This window comes from Ascidiella aspersa, chromosome 9, assembly GCF_963924565.1.
Source record: "Ascidiella aspersa chromosome 9, kaAscAspe10.2, whole genome shotgun sequence".
Classification (NCBI taxonomy): Eukaryota; Metazoa; Chordata; class Ascidiacea; order Phlebobranchia; family Ascidiidae; genus Ascidiella; species Ascidiella aspersa.
The window spans coordinates 5558935-5583487 of record NC_139455.1 but is presented as its reverse complement, the minus strand read 5'-3'; the positions used below and the strand labels follow the sequence as shown (position 1 = coordinate 5583487).

Genomic DNA, 24553 nt, shown 5'->3' with positions numbered 1-24553 from the left:
TAGAATAGGTTATTATTTAAAAATTCGCAGATACAAGTTTAGTTTGCATCAAGTTAGTGTGTTTGGTCTTTACATGTTTTAATTTTGCCCTAGAAATTGTAATATACTATACTGTTATATACTATACTGTAGGTTCCAAATAGAATTCGTTGTCATCTGCACTAAGTTATAATAAACGAAAGGCTATAATCAGAAACAGGTTTTCTGAGGTTGCAACTTAAAAGAGAACTTCCCGTGTGAAAAACGCAATGCAAACAAAGGCGTTTTAATATAATATGATTACCATGCTACTAATAAACATATTACAACCGCAGGCGCTGATCTAGAATTTACGATTTATGTTTGAGGGGGCGTGAAGATATTTTCAGACATGCCGCCATACAATTATGTCATAACGTGACGTCACAAAGTTACGTCAAAACAAACGTGACGTCATAAAGAGTTACCCTTAAGAACACCCCTTTGTTGCACAGTTCGCATATTTTGTTCAATTTTAAGTTGGACAGGCGCTTCTTTAAATACAAAAGCTGCGCAAAGCAGCAAGAATGTCTTCATATATGGTTTAGGTTTTCAAAACTTTAATTTTCTAGGGTGCAACGAGACGCAAGACGATTTTGGTTAAAACCACTTTACAAAATAAACTTACGTAATATAAAAACATAGAACACAGATTGGCATACACCGCGAACAATTTTTTGCATTTACGTATAGTTAAAATAGACAAAGCAAACGTGGATTCGTTACCCCATGGATGCCCCTGTACGACCAAACCAATTTTTAACGGTAAAGAAGAAAAAAATCATTACGTCAATTTTTGTAAAATTGCGAAACAAAGCGTTGATGTTTTTCATTTGACCTTCACTTTTTGTTTTATAGCCTTAAAATTCCTACCTAACGTTACATAACAAAAACGCCCACCGTCTGTCCACTGGTAGCCGCCCTCAATGTCGATGTCGTTGAGTCCCATCCAGAAGTAGGTGTACGACCAAACTCCAGCCTGGACAACGGCCGCCGATATAGCCATGCTCTCAGCGTCGCTGTGAATGGACACAAGGTCTCCACCCTGGTCGCGGCAGTGACTAACCGAGTCGTACCAGGTCCGCCTGTTCACCCTGTCGTCGTCCGAGTACTCGTTTACCTGTGAAAGACGATTGTTTACTGGTTAAGGCTGTAGCGAATAAAATCAGGCTACTTTCATGTACCAAATTACAAGTTTGTATACAATTCATTTTGAAATTACTTAAGTCCCAGTCAAGTCATTTGTGAATTAACTTTAAGTCTAAGTAGGCCTACAGTCGAAATAATAGAAAGACCCAGTCCGAGTCACGTCATTATTAGGGCAAGTCATCTGAAAACACTTAATTTGAATCAGAGTCATTCGACTCATTGACAAGTCCAAGATAAGTCATTTGTCTAAATTACTTAAATTGAGTCCAGTCATTTGAAAACCGTGACTTAAGTGCACTTAAGTCAAGTCATGGACTTAGGTCATTACAACACTGCCAAATCATCATTTAAATTGTATTTAACATTATTTGCTTTATGCGTTAAACTTGTTGTAGTTGTTTACGACTAGCAGTTCGTATTACGTCACAATACTCAAAAAGTGACGTATGTTGTGTTTACTGCGTTGAAGCAGAGCATTCCAGATTAAAAGTTGCGAGGTAAGCACCGGCGATACGGGAGAATAGACGGAATTTCTGTCATTATTATTTTTCGATTGATAAAATGTTAATTACTAGGGATGAAGTATAATAATAGGGTTTTAACAAGAATTATCTATTTGTCAAAAAATAAGCCTCAAATTGCTCGGGATGTTAACATCAGTTTTCGTTGTTCGCCAAATCAGGAAATTTTGTTTTAATTTTGTTTGGAGTATGTGGCAATCTGTTAAGTTTTGTTAACTTAACAAAAAAATAAAATATTTGGAGCCACAATACAAACCTGATAGCAATAAGAAGTTGTCGTGTCGCCGTACCACCCAGGTGCACAGCTACCGGTTGTGGGAGGGGTGGTGTCGTCAACTTGCGTATAACCCAACCTGTCCTTCTCACACACGTAGTAGCGATTCTGGCCACATATGTCGATGCTCCAGTAACCTGCAGTTCAATATAGTACGTAATGTAAACGCTGGAAAATGGAGAACCAAAAAAGATGCGAAAAAGAGAGAGAAAGAGAAAATAAGAGAAAACAGAAGAAGAGTTAAAAAGACAGACCAAGGTAAAGAGAGACAAAGAAAAACGAGAAGTAGAAAAATAATGGGAAAAAAAGAGACATATAAGAAGGAAATAAAACGAAGAAAAAAGAACGAGAGAGAAAATAACTAAAAAAGAGAAAACGAAGAACGACAGTAAACGAGAGATATATCGAAAGAAAGTGAATGAGGAGATATAAAATACAGAGAAGGGAAGAGAGTGGATGTTGAAAAAAGAATACAGTCGATAAAAAGAAAAGTGATAAGAGAGAAATACAGAAACTAACATAAAAAAAGAAATAGCAAAAAATTTAGCCCAATCAAAAAATAAGAAAATGCATAAAAGGGGAAAAATCAGTAAAAAGGGATGAAACTCAAAGAGCTATAAAGGCTTAAATATATCTTGAGTATTTTTTTTTAATACTGCACTTACGCAGAGAACAGCTCCATTAGTATTGGCAAAAAGCTGCAAAACAGAGAAAAGTGCAAAGAATTCTTGCAATCAAAAATCCAAATAAAATACTAAAACCCGAAGATCCAAAGCAAGAGAAAAAAAGGAATCTTTTACATTTACAATCAGCATATTGTACTACTTTACCGGTGTCGTCGTCCATGTAGGTGCATCCGTACTCGTACCCGTTTCCGCAGTTGATCCATTGTCCCCTGTATTCGCTAGTGATGCTGCACCAGGGGGTGTTTTCAAGGCGCGCGGGGTGATCGACTGTGGTGCACTCGTAATAAGTGTTGCCCTTGTACGTGAATGGGAATGCGCACGAAAAACGGACACCTGTTTGGTGGAAAATAAAAACTCTGAAAATGAATTTTAAGAGGGTCGGGGCCGAATAATGCTTTTCAGAGCTCCTAAGCCGGGGGTGGGCACTTATTTTTGACAGTGGGTCGCATGGGAGACAAAAAATGTCTGTCAAAAAGTTGAACCTCGAACACACATAATACAACGTGTGATTCATTTTAAAAGAATCTTGAAATATCCGTGTTTTGACAAGCTGGTAAGTGTAGGAATGGGTGAGGGTGCCTTACAGAAGTAGTGTAATATTCTGATAAAAAATGGCACGCAAGCCCCCCAAAAAATACAGCCAGTTGTTAAAAAAGCTAAATTTGTTAAACAGCCAATTGTCATTGTTTATTCACAATACAAAACGACCCCAGCAATTATACGACAACAAACAATTTCTTCTAGTATTATAACACTATACTGTTTTTATTTTTTGCATAAAAGCGCTTTTAGTATTAGAAAAAAAAAAGTTAACCTTAGGCTCGGGAAAAGTTTGGCACGTGGGTATGTTTGAGTAGGACACCCCTGAAATAAGATACTAACAAAGGGAAACCGGACCATTGTTGAGGTCTGAGTCCTCTGAACAACTCGCATTATTTCATTAAACACTGACGCATTGTTGAAACTTCGGCTACGTTTGCGACAAAAACAAGTTTTCTGTGACTGTCAAAGAATGTCAAGTCAAATGAACAGCCTTGTCTTTAAAACACAGGTCAGAACATAAACTAAACTCCAATAAGTAATAGCAACACTAATGAACCATATTATGATGTATACAACATAAAACGGTAAAAATGGTGAGAAAAACTCAAACTACAACAAGAACAAACTTGGCTCTCCACTGTCCCAATGCGTGTAAGTAACCATCTCGCCCGTCTCCCAGGTGTAATATTGACCACCGGTCTCTTCCGTTTTGGCCGCCAATCCTATCCATGATGTATAACCTAGGCCGGGCTGGAGAGTGTTGGTCACCTGGAAATGTAGCGAATAGCAATTGTGTTGTTTTGAAATGTAAAGTCGCTTTTTAAACGAGTTTAACACTCTATAACTGACCTTGGTAAAAAATAAGCGACCTGTGTAAAGGTGCTTTAACACTATTTTAAAAACAGTTTACCGGTTTTGAAAAGAATGTTCCTTTTGTACTTATGCTAATAATGAAAAAGCAATAATTGTTTGTTCTTGTCACTTTGAGAAGAAAATGCTAAACATCTGGTTACACGGTTAAATGAGAAATGTAAAATTTAATGACAAGCTCTCGAACTGTGCTTTAACAGGTCAAGAAAAAAATATTAGGCTAGTATAAATGAAGAGTACTGTTTTACTCGCTTATCTTTGCACCATGATTCTATTTCTGGTAAAACTAAAATGCTAAAAAGTAGTTTCAAAAATCTACAGTTTGATAAGTTTGATATAAAACTGGAAACTTGTTAAGCAGAACTGTCGATGCTGTTTTTGGCTTATCTGTAGTAATCTTTTTTTTTGCAGATCTCAGGAACCTCAGAGTTTGATGGAATGTAGTATTCTTTTCATTAACTTTTTTTGAACACCAATAACGAAAAACTTTCAGCGGACGTTTTTTGTCTATTTTATCCCCTTTAACTTACCAGCGCGTATATAAAAGATTGTTCTTTTTGGTCGTGCACACTCGCCAACTTGCCACCGGCCTCCTCGCAAATTCTGTTGGCGTAGATGAACATGAACTCGTCAGTGCTTGCCATGTAGCAGGATGCACCTAACGAAAACAAAATAACCTTATAAATCAGCAGGAAACGTTTAATTTTACTTATCCATGTAATGATATTAAAACACACATGGACCTACAAAGCAACAATACCTAAAGTAGAATTATTTTGTAACACCATAGCGTAATGAATAATGACCTAATAGTGCTGGAAAGTGTGTGGGGTTAGAAACTGAGTTAGGGTTAAAATTGTTAAAGAAGTCAGTAAGAAGTTACAGGTGAGGTTTGGGGTTAGGTAAAAGGCTGCATAGGCCCTATTCTGGCCATTTATGTCTTATACCGACAGGTTTAGGACCGACTTATACGGTATACTACGACTATTAGGCATTAGTCCTAATTTCAATCTTATGATTTGATGCCATAATTATGTCTACCCAGAAGATATTTCTATATAAATAATGCGGATCTGTACGTAGAATTCTTAGCTGGAAAAAAAGCTAACGCCAAGTTAAAATAACTATCGGCTTGCTGCAAAACAGCACTAAAATCGCTGTTCGGGACTATTTATAGTAGTCTACTACAGCTTATGAAAGATATTCCTATTATACTTGGACATATAGAAACGCCGAGTAGTCAAATTACGAAAAAAATTACATCACAACCTATCCCAAAGCAAGTCATTCAGACGTCTTTATCCATTTCACTCGCTCTTCGGAAAACAGCAAACAAAAACATTTTTACTGTGAATTACCGAACAAAACTTAGCGTACCATATCCGCTCCAGCCTGGCTCGCATCCCGAATCTGTAACTACCATGCCAGGATCCAGGGGAGGTAGCAGCTGCTTGTCTTTCTTGCAGAGGTAAGCACTCGTTCTGTCGCAACTCAGATCGTTCCAGTAGCCTTCAAGGCGGTAGATGTGCACGCATCGCTCGTGCTGTGACAGCAATGTAAACGTTTAGACCAGCATGATCTATGGAATGCTTACATTTTGTCTAAGGATTGTGCTTTTGTGTTAGGCTAAAGGCTACTTGAACTTTTGGAAAGTTTGCCTTCGTTTTAGTGGAATTTGATAAGAAAAGTTTTTGGAAGTGATTCTCCAAATTTCTCTCTAGGTAAAATAAAGTGAATTTTCGTCCCTAAATTAACTCTTGCATGTAGCTCAATTTACAATGCAAATAGGATGGTATTTGAAAAGCTTTATAGTGCTAGTAGGCCGAAGTCAGAACTAAAGGTGAATTCGTCACCAAACATTGTCGGACTGGGACGAGATAAACTTCACAAAGCAAGTAAACCTCAGTGGAGTTTGTCCGATTCACGTCAAGTCATATATTATACAACGACCGCCTTCGTACAGCACTTCTTTTTTGTTTTGCAAGTAGTGGTGAACAACACAAGTTCTACCAAAAAAGCGTCATTGATACAAGGGCAAAGCAGGGGTTACCCAAAAAAGTCTGATGTATAGCGAAGTCTAGCTACGCTCCATTTTATATGTGGATACACCACGCCGGAAAGACTGCTACATTTTACACGTTGATGCTTTTAACATAGGCTATACGCAACAGATAGTTGTCAACTTATCCAGGCTAAAAAAGGGTTCAAAAGAACGGGTATATAAGTCAGGTCAGTTCAAACAAGTTTAGGAATCCAAACATAAGTGAAATAAGTTAGAACGCCTTTGGCACAAAAGTTAGATGGATTCGACAACTTACGCCTCCGTTCGGTTCAGTGAACATCCACTTGGTCATCGTTACTGGACTGTCGTCAACCCACTCATAATAGTTGAGCGTTCGCAAGTCGTTCATTCCAATCCAAATGTCGCCACCCACGTCTGAAAATAAATTGTATCAATTTCAAACTTCTTAATTCACAGGACTCTGTGAGAGTTATTTAGGCAGATAAGGCACACCGAAAAAAGCGTCAAAACATAGGTTGATGCTGAAAATAAATAAAGCACAGATGAATGACTAAAACTAAAAATGACTAAAGTGACATTCCAAACGTTTAAAATGTTCCTATTATTCATCTTTGGTTTTGAAATTCTTACGACGCCAGCTAAAACCACCAAACATTGTGCTCCAAGTGTTTTTGAGGTTTTGTGAGCCTGCTGCCAAAATGCTAAGCGAACATTTTCCGAAGTTATTGCTCAAACTGCATGCCGGTACTAGCTTATGAAGCCTTGTAAAATTGTATGGGCACCCTATGGTTGAACAGCATTACTTTGAGAGTGACTGAACTTAACAAGTGTTTCTCCTCTTTCTGGAAATGGGTAGGCCTACCTGTGTTTATAACCCATTCATGTGTGTTTATAACCCACTAACAAACACCATCTTTTATTGGCCACTAACCTGTCTGGACAACGCAAGACTATAACACTTCATTGATCCGTTTTCTTATTTTAGCAGGAATTGACTCAGAAAATGGGCATAGCCCTACCCACTCTTTCCAACAAACGTTTACTTGCTGTTAGCCCACTAACGTGTCTGGACAGCAAAGTGACTCACTTCGTTTGATTTGTTTTCCCATCTTTAAGAAAACTTAACTCGGATAAATTAGCATATCCCAGCCACTCTTTCAAACGAAATTTAACCTCTGAACCCTGGCCCCTCCACACCTTTATCCCGTATATTCGAACTTTGGTATCCCACTAGCTTAATTGTTGGGCAACGAACAACTAAGACTTCACTTGATTCGATTTTTCATCTACAAGGAAACTTAACTCGGATAAAAATTTCTGTTGCCACAAGGTATGGAATACTGAAAAAAAGCTCTTTCGGTACTTTTATCCGACATTTCAGCTACCAATTCAGGATGCCTTCACCATGGAATGCAATAACACCGCGCTTAACACAGCGCAAAGTATAAATTAACATAACTAAATTAACATAAAGCAAATCTTTTCTACGAAATTTGACCTCTGAACCCCGAAGCTTTCACACAAACAACCTGTATATTTTCTTTGATAGCCCACTAACGTGCCTGGACAGCAAAGGGACTCACTTCTCTTAATCCGTTTTATCAAAGAAGCTAACTCGGATAAATTAGCATAAGCGAATCTTTCCAACGAGATTTGACCTCTAAACCCTAAATCTCTCACAACAATATCCCGTATATTTTAACTTCGATTTCGCACATACCTGCCTGGAAAATATAGGACTAACGATTAACCTGATCCGTTTTACAATTTTAAGAGGAACTTAAACCGAAAAAAATGTGCAAAACCTCATCCATTCCAATAAACGAATTATTTCTATATTAAAGGGATCTTAACTCGGATAGATTTGCTTAACCCCTCTCAATCTCTCCAGTAAAACTTGACCTCTGAACTATGAACTCTCGCACAACCACGCCTAGTCAACTTTGACCCGTGCATATACTCACCGGCCTGAACTGTCAAGGCCTCAATGAAGTTGTTCTCGCCTTCGGACAGGATCGAGGCCAGGTTGGCTCCCATGGCCACGCAATCGGCCTGGGAGTCATGCCAGTTCTTGAGCAGGTTCTTTGGCGAAAGGTAGTAGCAGTGGTCGCGCCAAGCTCGCCAACCCTCGTCGCAGCGAAGTGCTGAATAACAAAAACAGTATTTACTGGGACAGCGTGCAAACTCCATACTTATTTAACTATATAGCCTACAGTTATTTTAACAAGTTACTTTGATTGTCCTTATAGGGTCTGTAGATTTTTCGCTATGTCAAAAAAAATCTGCCAACTTTTTTATTGGCGTATATTTTTTATTTGGGCCCAAAACGCACAGGAAGCTTTTATTTCGATTAGTTTCTTCTCGTGTTTTCGCAACCCCTTCAAACGTTATAATCCCAAAAGCCCAAAAGCGGTTACTTATGCGTTCAAACGTTAACATTTTCTTTACATTTTGACGACAAAATCATTTTCGCTGTTTTGCTGTTTGCACACTTCAGAGTATCACAAACGAACGGCTAAGTTTTAGCGGAATCAAGTAAAAATAACTTACTGCTCCCATCGAATTCCATTGAGAGATGAGAGGCTCCATAACTAAAAAAATAAGAGCAAGAGAAGGTTGTCATTTAAAAGTCACCGAAGCAGAAATGTAAAAGATCAACTTTATGTTCTAAGTATTATTAAACATTAAAAATAACAACATCAAAATTTAAGTTTTTGACTAATTAACTTTTTAAAAGTTTTTTTGATTTACTTCTTCATTTAATAACCATCATGCATCCAAACGTCGAATACTTTTTTATGCGATACTTTATAAGAAATAAGGCATGTTGGCTACATATTTCGCTAAGTTTTATTCTATAGGTCTGCTTATCATTAAGAAACAAGGTAACATTCAAACATTTGATCCTATTTGCATTAAATAGCTGTTTAAAGCCTGGTGAATGAAGATCAATTTAACTTGCTAGAGTTTTTCAATCGCGTTTTGTGGAGTGTCGCTATTTAAAACTTGCGGGAACCAGAAAATTGACGGTACACAATATACCTTCTCACTTACTCGAGTGATGTGATTCCGTTGGAGTAAGTTCCACCGTAGGACACCTGACCGGACGTTTTCAGCATCTTAATTTGACCTCCGTGGTCGTTGCTTACTCGACCAGCGTGGACTGCAGCAGGACAAATAGCCGAGTTCTGGAAAAATAGGTGTTTTTCTTGTTCTTATTAGTCGGTCATTTATAATGGAACAAGCATTATTGCTTTAAATCAAATTTTTCTGTGTTTTTGCACTTGGATCAGTTTTAACAAAATCTTCAAAAAGCTCTGGTTTTTATTGCACCACTTAGCCAATTTAAAAGAATTTGTCAAAACCAGCCAAAACATTCCAAAAGTGAAGCATATACGTAAATTAAGTACGGAAAATAGAAGCGTCGTGATTTAACCCAAATATCTGATCATAACACTGTTTTAATTTAAAAAGGCGAATTTACGCTGCATTAAAAAACACGATTTACTTCCGGAGATATTTGTCTAGATTAGAAAAAAGCAGTCAACCGGTTCTAGCTTTACCTCGGTGTAGATCTTTGTCCCGTATACGAGTCCTCCATTGGGGTCTTCGACGCACCCGGAAGGACAATTGATGTCCATCGACGATTCAGAAAAGTCGATAGCTTTGTCTGAGTAAGCAAAATAAAAAACATATGTTTACAAACAGGTAGACATCGACAAGACGAGCGCTTAATATGCGTTCAGGTTATAGCTATAAATTGAGTGCGGCCATTTTATACAGGCCAGGCCCGCATATTACCAGTATTTATTGAATGCCAGTTTCTCTGTTACACCTGTTTTTGATTGATGAACATTTGGTGACAGCAGCGGTTGCAAAATTAAACAAATTTACAAAGTACATACCAAACCAGTTTAAAGTCTACTGTATCTATGATACTGTGAGATATAATAAACGTGCCGAGCTTTGTATCTAGTTCCGTCAGCTGTGGCAAAACTACAAGCAAAAAAAAACATTTTTTCGCAAATTTAATCCGACGAAAAAAAACAAAAATATCGTTTAGGAAAAAGTAGCGAGGCACAAAAATGCATCAGCAACCTGCGCATGTGATCCTCTTCTCCACGTAGCATCCGTTTACTTCGAACTGGAGCACGATGCTTCCCTGCCACGACTGTGGTTCCAGACGCAAGTACTTCGTCGAAATCGGCTCGCGAAGAATGTCGGTGTACATGTTGACCTTGCCGTCCAAGCCGAAGAAGAGCTGGCGTAGAAAATAAGGGGATCTTTGGCTTGGAGACTTTTATGTTTAAAGGTGTGGCAGAATTGGTAAGATGGCTTCGATTAAGCCCCAGGAAGTGTAAAATATTTCGGCTATTCTGCCTTTAACTTGACATGTAATTAATTTATTAGAACAGATGATTCCAAAACTGTGTGCATCGAGAGACCGTTAAGATGTGCTCCAAAACGTTTTAGAAAAAAAGAAAAAAAAAAGAAAAATATTTTGACAGAAAGCGAAACTGAATGCACACTATTCATTATAAAACTGATTTAATATGGTATTCACATATTGCCTTGTCGTGTCACGGGCGATTGTCAAGTTGTGAAAGTTTGTTTTGTTATTTTTAGTGTAACGAGAGCTAAAAGAGTTTACATATAGAACAGCTGCCAAACAAATAAGCAGACTTATATTAGCCAAGCAACTGCATTTTTCTGATATTTTTTTGGGGGTTGTTGTAAATAGCAAAGCAACCGGGACACGATTTTTTTTTAACTGTAGTAACTACAAAAATAAAGTCACTTTGGCTTGACAATTCATTTAATTACTGAAGGTTGTCCACCGACAAAATGCGTTGAGCACAATTTTTTCATACAGTTAAATGTTTGGAATGTAAATTGTAAGCTTAGAAGACATGTTTGCGCACAAATTTACGTCCGAAACAAAACAGCGTGACGTGCTTTATTTTCGCTCTGTTGTTTACTCACGTGATCGGCGCCCGCCTGGGAGGTGTAGGTCTTGAAGTTGACTCCGTCATCACTGAATCTCAGAAAGAATCGTTTGACGTAACTGCTTCCCGTGTCGTACAAAGTAACTCCGGAAACCTGTCGTGTAAGATAATATTAAATTATGGAATATTTAAAGCAGTGGTTGCTAACCGGGATTGCCTTTTTGCCTTTATAATTCTCCAGAGAGATATTTTGGGTTCGTTAGAAGCGAGTTTCCCATAAAATTGTTTGTGTACAATATACAGTAGAAATCAAGGTTTCCATTGTACAGTAAGCATGAAGAAAAAACGTTTTTTTTTCACGTAATGCAGAGTTAATGCTCGTTTTTTAAATTCTATTCATTTTGACTTGACAGTAAATCCTCAGCGAGCTAGCAAAGGTGCTGAAATCTATTTTATATCTGTATAAGCCAAAAAAGTTTGGAAACACTATCGCGAAGTATTTGTTTTTAGGGGGGGGGGGTAGATTTGACTTAAAAAATCCTATATTCTAGGGTCAAAGTATAGTAGCCTGTTTTTAAGAAGAAGAATAGTCTTATTTATTGAGTTAACATATAGATTTTAAATGATTGAATTCAATGCCTTAAAATTTGTACTTTATAGTGACTGCTACACGACTGGGAATGAAATAACTTGACTAAAGTAAATTAAAATATTCTGTTTACAACACTACAGCAATATATGCTGGGGAAAATATTTAATTCGAAAAACAATTATAAATTATAAAAGGCCAACCTTGAAAAAGTCGTCGAATTGAACTTGCAAGTATTGGCCGGCGGTAGATGTGGACGGAGACCATCCGGTCGGAGTGTAATCTAATAGTAAAAGGTTTTAAACAATTGTCTGGTACTAAGAAATGGAATTACGCTTTGTAGCAGTTTTGTGAACTATTAGGACGAGCTGAAGAAAGGAATCCCCCGCAGACAATAAAATGTAAAAGATAGATTCTTGTTTTATTAGATAATCTCGACTGTTTATAAAAACAGGTAAAACATAAAATCATTTCTTAAAAATTAGGACGAATAAGCCATCGCAGACTAACCGAATCTCTCGATCAATGATGCAAGCAAGGCAGGGTAGAAAAACAACAAGCCTGTAGTGAGGTTCGAACTCACGACCCTCCGGCCATACCGGGAGTTGTTTTTTTAGCCTGCCTTACTTGCACCATTGATCGAGAGATTCGGATAGTCTGCGATAGCTTTCGTTGTACTGATGATACGCAAGCCGTAATCGTTGTACCAAAAGCACCTTCATGAGAGATAGATCACAGTTGATAACATATGTGTGTGAGTATCTTTCCTTTACGACAAAAGTTGAAATAACAGGCTAGGCCCAATTGTGTATCTATCACAGAAGTAAGTTTATTTCGCTCGTTTGATGATGAAACTTTAGTTAAACCTTTTAGACGAAGACGGAATACTAATCATCTTCGACAAAAGTGGACAGATTTGTGAGTAAGCCGAATAAAAGTAAATAGATTTACGTAAGGAAGACTAGTAAAGGCTATACTGTATTTTTTTAAATCACAATTTAACGCACGCTTACCAATTTTTTAAACAACAACTAACTTTTACCGATGCTTCTTTGTAGTTGAAACTTACCAACACACTTTTTAAGTAATATGAATAACAAGACCAAGTATAAATCCATAGAAATCACACTCACTCGGGCAAGTAGGGATGGAGCAAAGCTGCCACCTAACGTCGGGATCGGTTGTGTAACACCAAGGACCAGGTTCGCCGTCAGGGTTACGACAGTAATTGTTGGTCAGACCCGAATCTGGGTAGTCGGCAGGTTTGCTGAACAATTTATTTGAATTGAAAAAATGAGCTGATTACCTAGTGGCAAGTTAGTGGCAAAACTACATTATCCTGTACGATTTTGTATGATTCTTTAAACTACCACAATGTAACTTCTCGCAACTATATGTAAGCCGGACTTTGGACCTAAAATGAGACACAATACATTTCCAAGATGTTAGAATATAATGTTTTTACAAATTATTTTACACAATTATCCCAATCAAATCTGTGTCGAAGTTTAATTGGGATAATTGTAAAAGTCTAAACTGGGAACCGCACTATTCCAAAAGACGGTTCATTGAATCATTCCGGATTGACAAATGTCGCAACACCATCGAACAAAAAAGGCTATCTACTCGTCGTTGTAGCTAACGCCATGGCTGATAAACGCTCGTTGTCCGACGGTGCAGTTCTGCACAGGATCGCTCCGTCACGTCACAGCTTATTGTATTCTCTAGCGCCGTCTAGATTATTAATGTTAATCTATAGTCTTTCTATTTTTACACTTCTTAGTATATAAGCTGGTTAACGCACTCTAGTGTTAAATATTAATCGGCTGCCGAAACGTCGGTATACTTCGTTCACACCAGAGAGCGATTTCTATCTATTGATTTGTTGCCTGGTGGAGCTAACTCAGCAGAAACTTTCACACAAATTTTAATAAAATGTTCAAAAGGCCCATTTAAGATACATCCTATAGAAAATATAATGTTTTACTGCCAAATTTAACCCTAAAGGCGTATATCCTAACTCCACGCCAGTATAATCTAAGTTTCTGTTTACGCCGATGTCAGGAGAAATTTTCCCTGAACTTACAAGCTGTGAGAATGCGGCTCCTGTGCGCCCCAGCGCTGACAAGTTATGCCGGTGATTGTCTTTGAAATCCAGCCGCGGTAACTGGCACCCTTGTCAGTAGCCGTATCGCGAACGCATTCGTCTGCAAGCAAATAAATACGGGTCAGAAATACAAGATAAACAAATGAATGAAATGATAACACAATATTTCGTAGGACACAAAAAAATTATGTAAACTTTAATAGGTTAAAGCTTTTTTAAGTTTTAAAATTCCAATAATTTTATTTTTGTCAAAAACATTGTGTTTTATAATTTACAAACTATTAATTACACGGCTTGATTAGGTACATAAAATTCAGCAATTAACGTATGAAGTGCATAGTTTAAATTACAAATTGTAATCGGAACTGAGTTTATTGAAAAATATAAAAATAATAAGTCTCCGTAAGGTTCTGTATAGTATGAGCACTATGGATGTTACCTACCGAATGTTGTGCATGACAGTATGTAGGAACTAGTGTTTTAACAGGTTAGGTGACCAGTTGGTAATTTGACAGGTATATAGTTAAGAGTCAGGGTAACCCAGACGAAAACTCTAGAAATGTATCTTACTAAAATGGGATACATTCGAAATTGTAGGTATATAGCAATAGGGCTTTTACAGATTCATATCTCGGTATTACAGCACCAAAAGATATTCGGTTTTATCAGTATCCCTGTTTTTAATATTAATATTGTAGTAAAATAAACCGTTACTTGGGTCGAGTGGGGCTCTTGCTTGTTGCGGATTCTTGCCAGCCAAGCTGCTGGAAGCCGTGATCATGTTGTCCTTCACCATACCGGAGTTCATTCCCAACTTGAGCATACAAGCTGAATAAAATAAAAATGAAGAACTGACATTTTACGCAGTATAATGCAGCAATAATATGTGCTAAACGATGCCCGTAAAATTACGACGACACTGTTATACCGACTAACACAATAAGCCACTTGGACGAGCAGCGAAAATGTTTTTCATTCAAATATTAGTTCCGCTGATCAATATTGCATTCTTGCAAAACCGCAAGACGAATTTACTGAATTTCAAAACGAAAAGACCGCGAAAGTTTTGGAAATGATCTATTTATTAATTATTCTAGTTCGATATAAATTTAACCGTGGGCCCAGAGAGTCATTTAAAAAATTAGGTATTCCAACATTAAGCCTTGTATTGATGTTAATACTATACAGTCGAAGGAAAATGTGTGACCTTTTGAAAGGTTGTATTCAATGTAATTTACCATTTTTGCATTTTTAGGGTTTCTTAGAAAACCCAAATATCGCCGTTTCAACCCCTTTCGGGTTTTTAGGACTATTTATGGAAGCAAAGTAAGACCTTGCACCACTGTTAAAACGTTAAAAAATCCAGTTTGTTCGTTCCAAATAGCTTTTAAACCAAAGTGGCAATATTGTCCTGTAGCTTTGACAAATTAAGATACCAACAAAGCTCCAAAGCGATAAAATTTACAATTCTTAAGGCTCTCCATCGCGCTCAGGAATTCCTTTTATTGTAAACAAGTGATTTTACAAAGAGTTGCGAAAGTCGAAGCATTGACAAGAAAACAATATGATAAACTGTAAAACTGAGAGTCTCTGATCCTGGCAATACTTTATATAGTTAACACCAAAATCTAGATTTATTTCCACGTAAACAATACCGAAAAAGTTTTACGCAAACAAACACGAAGTTCAAGTCAAGCTACTGCCCTTCATAACTTCAAGGCAAGTCATTTGACAAAATGATTTAAGTAAAATCAAGTAAATTTATTGGAAAACAGTAGCTTAAGCTATTACTACACAGCTAGGAACCCACATGCGTAGCAGCCGATGTATTCCAGCCTGAGGGCAGGTCTGTCCTTCCACTCAACTGGGTGACATCTCATGTGACGTGCAACGATAGGACGCGGAAATACGTTGGTCACCTGAGTGTTCTGATCGCTGTTTCCGGGAAAGATCTGCGCACAAGTGAATCACTTTTGAGGGACTTTGTTATAAAACAGAGATTTTCGCCATCGGGGCAACAAACTTGAGGTAAGTATAGAAGGGATGTTAGTATCGGAACAGGAACACAGTCGATAACCGATGCCAAATAGCATAGTATCGATAATCGTCCGATACTAGGTTGGTATCGGTGCTAAAATTAATAAGGGTATTTTAACCATGATTTGCGATCCAATTTATTAATTTTTACCTTGAAAGGTAATTTGTGAAACAGTAGATTAATGACGGTAACTAAACTTTTAACGCTTAACAAATTTTAGCTTAATAACCTGAAAAACAAATTACTTTAAACGTTTAAACTTCATGAATTTTGCTTGTTTGAGCATAACAACGTCATTTGGGATCAGATAGCATAACGATACTTTCACTTGAAAATATCGGGTATAGGTATCGAAGCAAAAGGTCAAGTATCGAACATCCCTAGTCGTTGGCCCACCGGAGCGAACTTGATTGAATGGATTTAACAATACGTTAAACATATAGATCAGAAGAGTTGATTGCGTGTGTGTGTATGACCATTTGCTGTCGATTCCTGACCAAGTAAAACTGAGGGCAGATACAAGATAAACACGTTTATACTGTTATATTTTAAAAATAGGTAAAATACTAACATGAAAAGGTAGAACAAACTGTAATATTCTTTTCAGCCTGTTTGCTTGAACCAAGGTTTAAAATAGGGTTAACACTCGAAAATTAAGCCTTAATCAGGGCGATCGATAAAGTGATTCTTAGATTTACAAAATTAAATAACGCAACGTAGGTCAAATGTATAAGCTCTGCTAAAGTCTGTTTCGGTAAGAAGTATAGTAAAGTCAAGTACACTGTAGACACGGATCTGTAATGTAGCTTGATAATGATCTCAAAGCCAAAACGGTCGAGTCAATCGACATCATCTTGCTAAAGAGGTTTCTGATACGTACTGTTAAAAGTTAAAAGTTAAAACTTTAACTGATGTTCATACAAGTACGTATCGAAACGTCATTATCAAGATGAAGTCAATTTACTCGACCTTTTTGGCTTTGAGATTTATGAACAAGTTTAGTAACGATATCAATACATTTTGTATGATTGCCTTGCACTTACGATAGGTTGGTTGTTGACATCGGCAAGCCATTCCCAGCCGGTGACTTGCGAACCGTTGTTGTTCGGATCCTGGCTGTAGCTGATTTTGTACTTGGTCGTCCATTCCCGTTCGGTGTACTGGATCAAACCGTTGCGACCCTAAATGAAAGACGTTGGCCGCTGTGGATGTGTATTACACACAGGGGCGTTGATACTACAAGGTTGCCACGCATTTTTATAGGAAAAATTGAAGGACAAATAAAGATAGCTTAAAGCTTTTTAATAACCTTAAATTGGATCGCTCGAGCTTTTGAGATTGTATTGCCAAAACAAAACAGTATATTACATAGCAATTATAGTTGAAAGTTGGTTTTATAGCGGCACTTTCTAAACACATTTATGCTCGACAAACAAGAAATTTAAGACTATACTCAAAGGCGGTATAAATAGAGCTTTTTAGAGACTGTTTAATACGACTCGAAAGACATACTAGGGATTTTGAAGATTGAAAAACGTTTTGGCAACGCTGTACTCAGAAATTCTGTACCAATGCCTGAATCCAAAAACGTGAATGATTTTGAATTACCTTATTTTTGCGAGGTATTACTTTTTGGAGGTGTTACTGTAGTAAAAAAGATGTCTGAACCAGTTTTGTAACCCAAACTAATTTTCAAGGCTTAACTTGACTTGACACAAGCATTGTCAGACAAGATGCCTTACAAATGACTTGTTTTCAACACTGATCTAAACTGTGTAATTTATAAAACACAACTTACATGGAAACACTTTTTTAAACATTTAGCTTCCGATCCAAACTTGTTTAGATACAAACTATTTGGAATATTCTAACGTGCGTAATCAAACCACTTAAAAGAAAAAGTTTCCAAACCTGTGTGATAATGCCCTTGATCTCAAAATGGCCAGGAAAGTCGACCTGCAACCAAGGGTTGTCGTCTGAACCCTTTCGAACCCAAGCTCCGTGGCCGGTGCCGAAGTTTACGTCGTCCTAAGAGGCAGAAAAATAAAGTAGAAAATACACCTTAGGTAACAAAATGCACTATGTTTATTAGGAGCTATTATTGGAAACTGAAATACAGTGTTTTACATTTCAGCGGATTTGCTTGCTGTCGCATGTTTAATTTCGATGAACATTATGACAGGTATTTTTTTGGTAATTGTACGTTAGATACAGAACTTGTTTGGCTCCATCGTTTGTTGATACACTTTTTTGACCAGACTGCAAACTGTCGCAAAACTTTAAACAAGCCAACTGTGAGCAGAAATGAAATAATACGCTTTTGAAATAGTTTTAATCAGATGTTAGTGATATAAAAAGCCTGAGAACGAAACAAATCAATATATTCAAATTAAGATACTGATGAAATTCTCAATGGAGTTGAGTGTAATTATCCTAAACGTTTAAATAAACCACTTATATTTTGGGGTTTTAATTTTTTCAAACTTGTTTTTGTGGTATTTGTCCTTCGCACACAAAATAAAGGCAGAAATCTTTAGTTCGTCAGAACTTTATTCGATGAGATGCGTTACGATAGATTCAAAAAAAATAATCGCGAAAGTTTCAATTAAAAAGACGAACTTACGTTGATGATGATGACGTCAGCAGGTGTGTTGAGTCGACCACGTGACGGCGGGTACCACTCGTTTGCTTGGCTGGACGCGGTGAGTACCGAGTCGTCAAGGACTCCGCCATACTCTACCCCAACGTGCCTGAAAAGTAATCGGTGAAGCTAACTTGGTCTATAAATTAGTTTAAACTAAGTTAATATTTTGTTCATTAATTTTGAGCATGGTTTTTGAATGACTTGAAGAGTTTTAGCAAGCGACTTTACTAGACTTGCCTTGAGTGTTTTTGTTATGCAAAATGTCGGTAAATTTGACTTTTTATTATCTGTAAGTAGTTTTGTTTAGCGGTGATTTTGTAGTGCTATGTCAAAAACTATATTATCAAAGACAACGGATGTAAAAAGTTAGTGTTACAGCGTTTTGGCCTTTTTTGATTTCCTTATGTAAATCCCTTTAAAAAAACAACTTACTTTAAAGTGAGCGTATTGTTAACAAATACGTAAGTCTCATCCAAATATTTTTAAAGCAAGTCAATACCAAAAACGTAGGTCAGTCGTTAAAAAGTAAAATTAAGTGCGCTTTAGTCAACTAATCTGGCTAAATGACTAGAAGAATGTTAATTGCTTGCCGAAAATACTTAAGAACAGCGACTAAAGTCCACTCAAGTCGTAATTTATGGCTCTAAAATTTGGTATCTCGCCAGCAACTGTTTTGGGTGGTGCGTACTGCGGTTTGTCGAATAAGTGAACAACCAACTTACTTAAAGCAGCAGGCCTCGTTGCTTTTGCAATTGTCGTCTTCCAAATCAGTGCCGATGATGCTGTCCACCACACCTCGCTTCTCGCACATGTAGTGCCTGTACTCGTAGCAGTTGATGTCGTTCCACCGACCATCTGACACGTGCATTTCAGCACAGTCCTCTCCGCTCGTTCCCGCGTTATTCGGCTCGCCTGGAAGAAACGCCAGAAGCGGGCGAGTTTACAGAGCGATTTTTTGGATACTTTGAGCAGGGTTTTCAAAGTTTTCCGGTGTGCGACCTGGTTTAGCTGTTTAAACTTTTACGACCTTTTGAGTATGGAAATTTTTGTAAATAGCCGTATTTGTCTCATACTTAATAAAGGAATCAGGTGGCACTGTATAAAGATCAATTGTATTGAATTCTCGACAAGCTTTCGCACAACAGTGCTTCAAGTGCTTCAAGAATGCAATACAATTTGTCTTTATACAGTGCCACCTGATTCCTTTATTAAGTATGACAGTTGATGAAATATTTTTTTGTCTGATTTAGCCATAACATCGAGGTTAAGAAAGGCTGGCACGTGGTTATACAATTTTTTTTTTTTTAAACTTATCATTATTCACGCGTGATTTTTGTCATGAAATACATTTCGAGTTTGGCCTTTTATTGATTTCTGTCGTGTTGACTGATTTAAGTTTTACCAACCACATTCTTGATTGCTTATGGTTTATTTTTTACCATATAGTAAACTAAAACTAAGTTTACACAAGCTTACAAATGTGCATATATCACTGTGAGGCTATTTTTGGAATAACGCTGGCCGGATTACCGGTACCCTAAAAATACACCGGCTAATTTGTAAAACAAAAATAAAACACTGTATATCAGTCGAACAAAGGTACTTAGGCTGTAATTATAAGCTGTCAAAACTAGGATATTATTTCAACACAGGTTCTCCATCAATTCTGGCCATTTGCTTTACCGCCTTAGATAAGGGGAATTAAGGCAAGTGCTCGCAGTTACACATATGCCTGCGATCATGTTTCATAACGAAAACGACGTTTTTTACCGTCATTCCAGTTAAGGTAATTGAAGGGACTTCCATCCGACCACATCCATCCCTGGTCCACCACGTTGGCCGTGTCGTGGACCCAGTCGTTGAAGTCGTTGGCGCCCATCCACACGTTGACGATCACTGGCACGTTCCCTACCATCGCTGCAAACAAGAAACGTCGTTACTTAACCTATAGGTGCCATTGTAACAAAGAAAGCACTACACTCGTTTAGAAACAGACTTCGTCCAATGTGTTTTCTGTCGAATGCCCCTGAAACTATATCGCGTATATTTTATAATTGTCGTCATATTGAAAGCTATTGGGAAGAAATTACATCTTTGATCTTTTCAAAACTTTAAACTTTCTAATAAAACAACCCTGTAACTCTCCAATTTGGACCTTATGTTGACAGAGATTTGTTGAATTGCGTACTGTTATGTGCGCGGTTCGTTATATACCGTTGTAAATATGCAAAGACATTAACGACGCTTTCCATGTTTGTTTTCGTAATAAAGTTGATAAAACACTCTGAGTATATCTGTGCTTTAAATTCAGAAAATCTCGCAATTCATAAAGTTAAGTTGGCTGGCCTTTAGCCAAACCTGTCGCTTCTTGATAGGTGCTGCTATTTTTTAATCTCGTCTGTCTTTCTATTTTGTGTAATATTAAAAAATAAATAAATAAAACAAAAAAAAAAAAGAAGCGTCGTTCACTCCGCTCTGGGTAATGTTAAATGCCGTAGTTAAACCTACAACGCAACGAAATGCTTCCAGACGAAGTTAGGTTTCAAAGATTGCCTTAACAAAAAACTACTTGCTCCAAAATTGGTTAAAATGCTTAGATTTGTTTCAATGTGGCAGTCTTCAAGTGGATTAGAAAAGTTAGGGATTAATTGTAACTATAACTCAGTCGAGCAACAAGAATTGCGCAATTTCTCGTCGAGTACTCGATCTACCGATGTCAATGGAAGGTTTGATGCTTAGATTTAAAAATATAAATCGGCAGAAAAGTAGCTCACGCAATTTAAAATCAATTTAAAATAGTAGAGAAAGTAACAAAATTTAAAACAAGCTTTCCGATAATTAGAATAATGTATTCCGCAATAGTAGCATAATATTAACACCATTTTTTTTATCTATAAACCTGACTCGGCCGAGTAACACAGCAAGGCAAAACTCGATGCGAGTCCAAACCAGAGTTGGTTTGTAACTTGTAATTGGAATTGAACTGAATTAATGTATTTGATCCAACTATGGTACATACCCTCTGGTACAGGGGTTCTTAACCAGGGGTACGTGTACCCCTTGGTGGTACGAAGCACCAAAGCAGGGGGTACAAAATATAATGTGAAGTTATGAGCTATTTCGGCATATTTGTAAAGAGTGCGCAATTTACGAAAATCAACAACAAAACTCCGTGTTGTAAATATTGTTGAACTTACACAAGACTGTTTTTAGTGCATGCATTCAACACTTAAATTATAAATACACTGCTTTTATTTCCTATTAAGAGAATTTGATTTACTTTTGCCGACCATTGTAGACAGGGGGTACGAGAAAATGTCATGAAAGCTCGAAGAATACGAGCGCTAAAAAGGTTAAGAAACACTGCTCTGGTAGGACTCGCACTATATGCTTACTGTGAATAAAGTTCTGTTCCTGTGGCGAGTTAACGGACAGCAGATCTCCTCCAGCAGTTTGGCAAGCTTTGCGCGAGTCGTACCAAGTTCTTGCGTGAACGGCATCCACCTACAAAAACGCACCCGTTTATTATCTGTTCTCACTGGTGAGTCGATCAAAAACGGTTCGAATAACGATCCTAAAAAATTGTTCCTGGAACGACGTTTCGTATAAAACAGTTTTCGCAGGTTTACCATGTCATGCCCCTTTTTCACCATACCGCCATTTCCTTGAATGTATTTCAGCTAAGATTTCAGTTGCATATGTTTGCCGTGCACAAAGATAAACGATAACCTAAGGTTTCCTAAAGTTACTACTTTTAGATCGTTATGACGTAACTTTTTGACGTCATTGCTGGAAATTTTCATGCGCTATGTGCAGAAAAAAATTCTTCATTACGAAACTTTGAGTTTATTTTTGAAATAAACTACTTGTAAATTTAGGAATGCAGGACTTAAACGTACACTATAATTATTTAGAATACTTATCATATCATGATATTTGTTGTTTAGTAAAGTCGATTGTCAAGTCATGTCACTACTTTTTGTAGAAATTATATGCCGCAATATTTTCTTGATTTTATGAGTGTACCGCAAGCTAAAGCGTTTAAGAACTTTTATTCAGTTATAAATAAAAGCATCGCTAAAAAAATTTCCCAACTCTCTATTTAAAAACTTTTAGGTCTTACCAAATAACATTGAGTCGACGAGGGATCCGAAAACCAACCTCCACCTCCGCATTTTTCAACATCCGTTGGATCTGACGAAGTAAGAGCAGTGATTAGAGTTTACCACATGAAAATAAACGAGTAAATGGTTGGTCGTATTGGGAATTTTTTTTAATCAACATACTAATCGTTAAAACATAAATAGTGGTTTGTATAATAATGATTTATAAACTAAAATAATAATTGTTTAATTAGGGTCAAGTTGTTGGCAATAATTGTTGAACAAACTTACTTCCGGTAGGTGGCAGCACAGTTGAAACGGGAGTCTGAACTAAAATAAATAAATAAGGTTTAGACATTGTCCGTATTGCTGTTGATGACGTGTACGACTGTACATCACCTGATTACAACTTCGCTGTTTACTGACAGGTTCTATTGTTTATTGTCGTGATTTTCTCTGAACTCGCAAAACAAACGCATTATACAGTACACAATTAGACAACATGTGATGGTGAGTAATCGAGACTTGAATACAAGATAAACGTTAAATGGTGACAGGTTTGTACTCAGAGTCACATGCATACAAACAAGGCCGGCAAACATTTTGGTGAATTTGCGCTATCGTTTTTTTTCCGCATAAAACTCAAAAACAAAAAAGGGATTGGGTTTATTGACGAAGTGACCTGTTTTTTAAAAAAAATTAAAAAAGTAGCAACAAGCTTTTAGTTTTGTTAGGCGCCCGCCGTATAAATGCAATAAACGGCGTGGTGAACAAAAACATCTGAAAAAGACATAGTACCTAACTTGGTTGCTTATAGTTCACTCTTTTCTCAACTAATGGGATTCAAATTGGGTTGAGTCGCTTACCGTAGTCTGAGCAAGATTTATCAAATGCTCCAAAAAATGGCGAAAGCAATACAAAGACAAGCCGATAAGTCATAACATTAAATTCGAACTTATGTTAATTTTGCTTTTTTTCAGTGAAAAAAAAAAAAAAAAAAAAAAAAATTAGTCGTCAAAGCTTTCGTCATTGGACGCAAAAACGGTTGAGAAACACTGATGCGTAGACCATTAGACCAAATCCAAAAGACCCGTCGGCCAAGTGTTAACCCTTGTCCGGCCAAATTCCCAGCAGCACCGTCAATAGCGGCGACTCAGCAAAGTCACAAGCTCAAAAGTGCCAGGCACGGCGTCGTTTGGACAGTGACGTTTCAGTGATGACGACCCAAAAAACGCCGTCAGACTTTGGCCGGGGCAAGAAGCACTCGTTAACCAGTAACGACTGTCGCGACAGCGCTACTGCTGCTTTTTGTGAAAAAATTAATGCAGCAGCTTTGGCATCACTTGCGCAACATACGCTTTGCCTTTTTTCAGAGACAAACCTTTGTCGTTTTGGTGTAATTTTTAAACTGACTTGAAACGATAAGCAATTTCGGTTTATACACCCCAGGAGTTGCTAGCTGCTTTGTTTTTGTTTTGCAATTAATTTTTTGTTTGTTATTTTAACTTTAGGGCAAATTTGATCCTTTGTATAGCTTTGCGATGTACAATAGCTTTCGCTAGTAATAAATAGGCTAATAACATATTACACAACGATGGTAGAAAACATGTTTTAGTTTGGGGAATATATTTTTAAAACTTAAAAATACACTCTTCGTGATATTAGTAAACCAAGCAACACATTTAGCATAAAATCTTTCGGCTTGGGAAAATTAGGCACGAAAATAAATTTAGCCTTGAAAAAAAATCAGCAGTAGTTCTTAATCAATCAAATGGTGATTTACCTATGTTTTTTTGTTTTATAAAAAGAAGCTCTCTTTAACCAGCTTAAAGCAAAAAATAGTGTCCAGCCTTTGAAAAAAAACATTGACTTGTCTTATACCCATAACAAGTGAAGTGTTAAATTTAAACAAACATAAAAAAAAGCTTTTCGGTATACCTTAAAACAAAAAACTTGCGTAGCGTTAAATCAGGGCAACAAAACATAGCATAAAAGTGGTCTTGCTGTAGTAACAATCTTGTCAAGCTGACAAAATGCAGTCT

The 24553-nt window shown here is 37.2% G+C and overlaps 1 protein-coding gene across 1 annotated transcript in view; it reads right to left on the bottom strand.

The window, feature by feature from the left end:
* LOC146132043 (uncharacterized) overlaps nt 1–24553 on the bottom strand; it is a 52822-nt gene that overhangs the window by 17812 nt on the left and 10457 nt on the right. The window contains exons 14-39 of the mRNA XM_083397191.1: nt 22803–22841; nt 22532–22602; nt 21804–21912; nt 20179–20325; nt 19131–19320; nt 18388–18514; nt 17676–17792; nt 16808–16945; nt 15537–15678; nt 14441–14554; nt 13706–13826; nt 12753–12886; nt 11823–11902; nt 11068–11184; nt 10183–10345; nt 9648–9754; nt 9139–9272; nt 8635–8675; nt 8049–8228; nt 6380–6498; nt 5439–5604; nt 4592–4719; nt 3818–3959; nt 2793–2981; nt 1945–2099; nt 919–1138 (exon numbers count right to left, since the gene is read on the bottom strand). Of these exons, the coding sequence (XP_083253317.1) occupies nt 919–1138; nt 1945–2099; nt 2793–2981; nt 3818–3959; nt 4592–4719; nt 5439–5604; nt 6380–6498; nt 8049–8228; nt 8635–8675; nt 9139–9272; nt 9648–9754; nt 10183–10345; nt 11068–11184; nt 11823–11902; nt 12753–12886; nt 13706–13826; nt 14441–14554; nt 15537–15678; nt 16808–16945; nt 17676–17792; nt 18388–18514; nt 19131–19320; nt 20179–20325; nt 21804–21912; nt 22532–22602; nt 22803–22841 (3390 nt within the window). The remainder of the gene's footprint in view (nt 1–918; nt 1139–1944; nt 2100–2792; nt 2982–3817; nt 3960–4591; nt 4720–5438; nt 5605–6379; nt 6499–8048; nt 8229–8634; nt 8676–9138; nt 9273–9647; nt 9755–10182; nt 10346–11067; nt 11185–11822; nt 11903–12752; nt 12887–13705; nt 13827–14440; nt 14555–15536; nt 15679–16807; nt 16946–17675; nt 17793–18387; nt 18515–19130; nt 19321–20178; nt 20326–21803; nt 21913–22531; nt 22603–22802; nt 22842–24553) is intronic.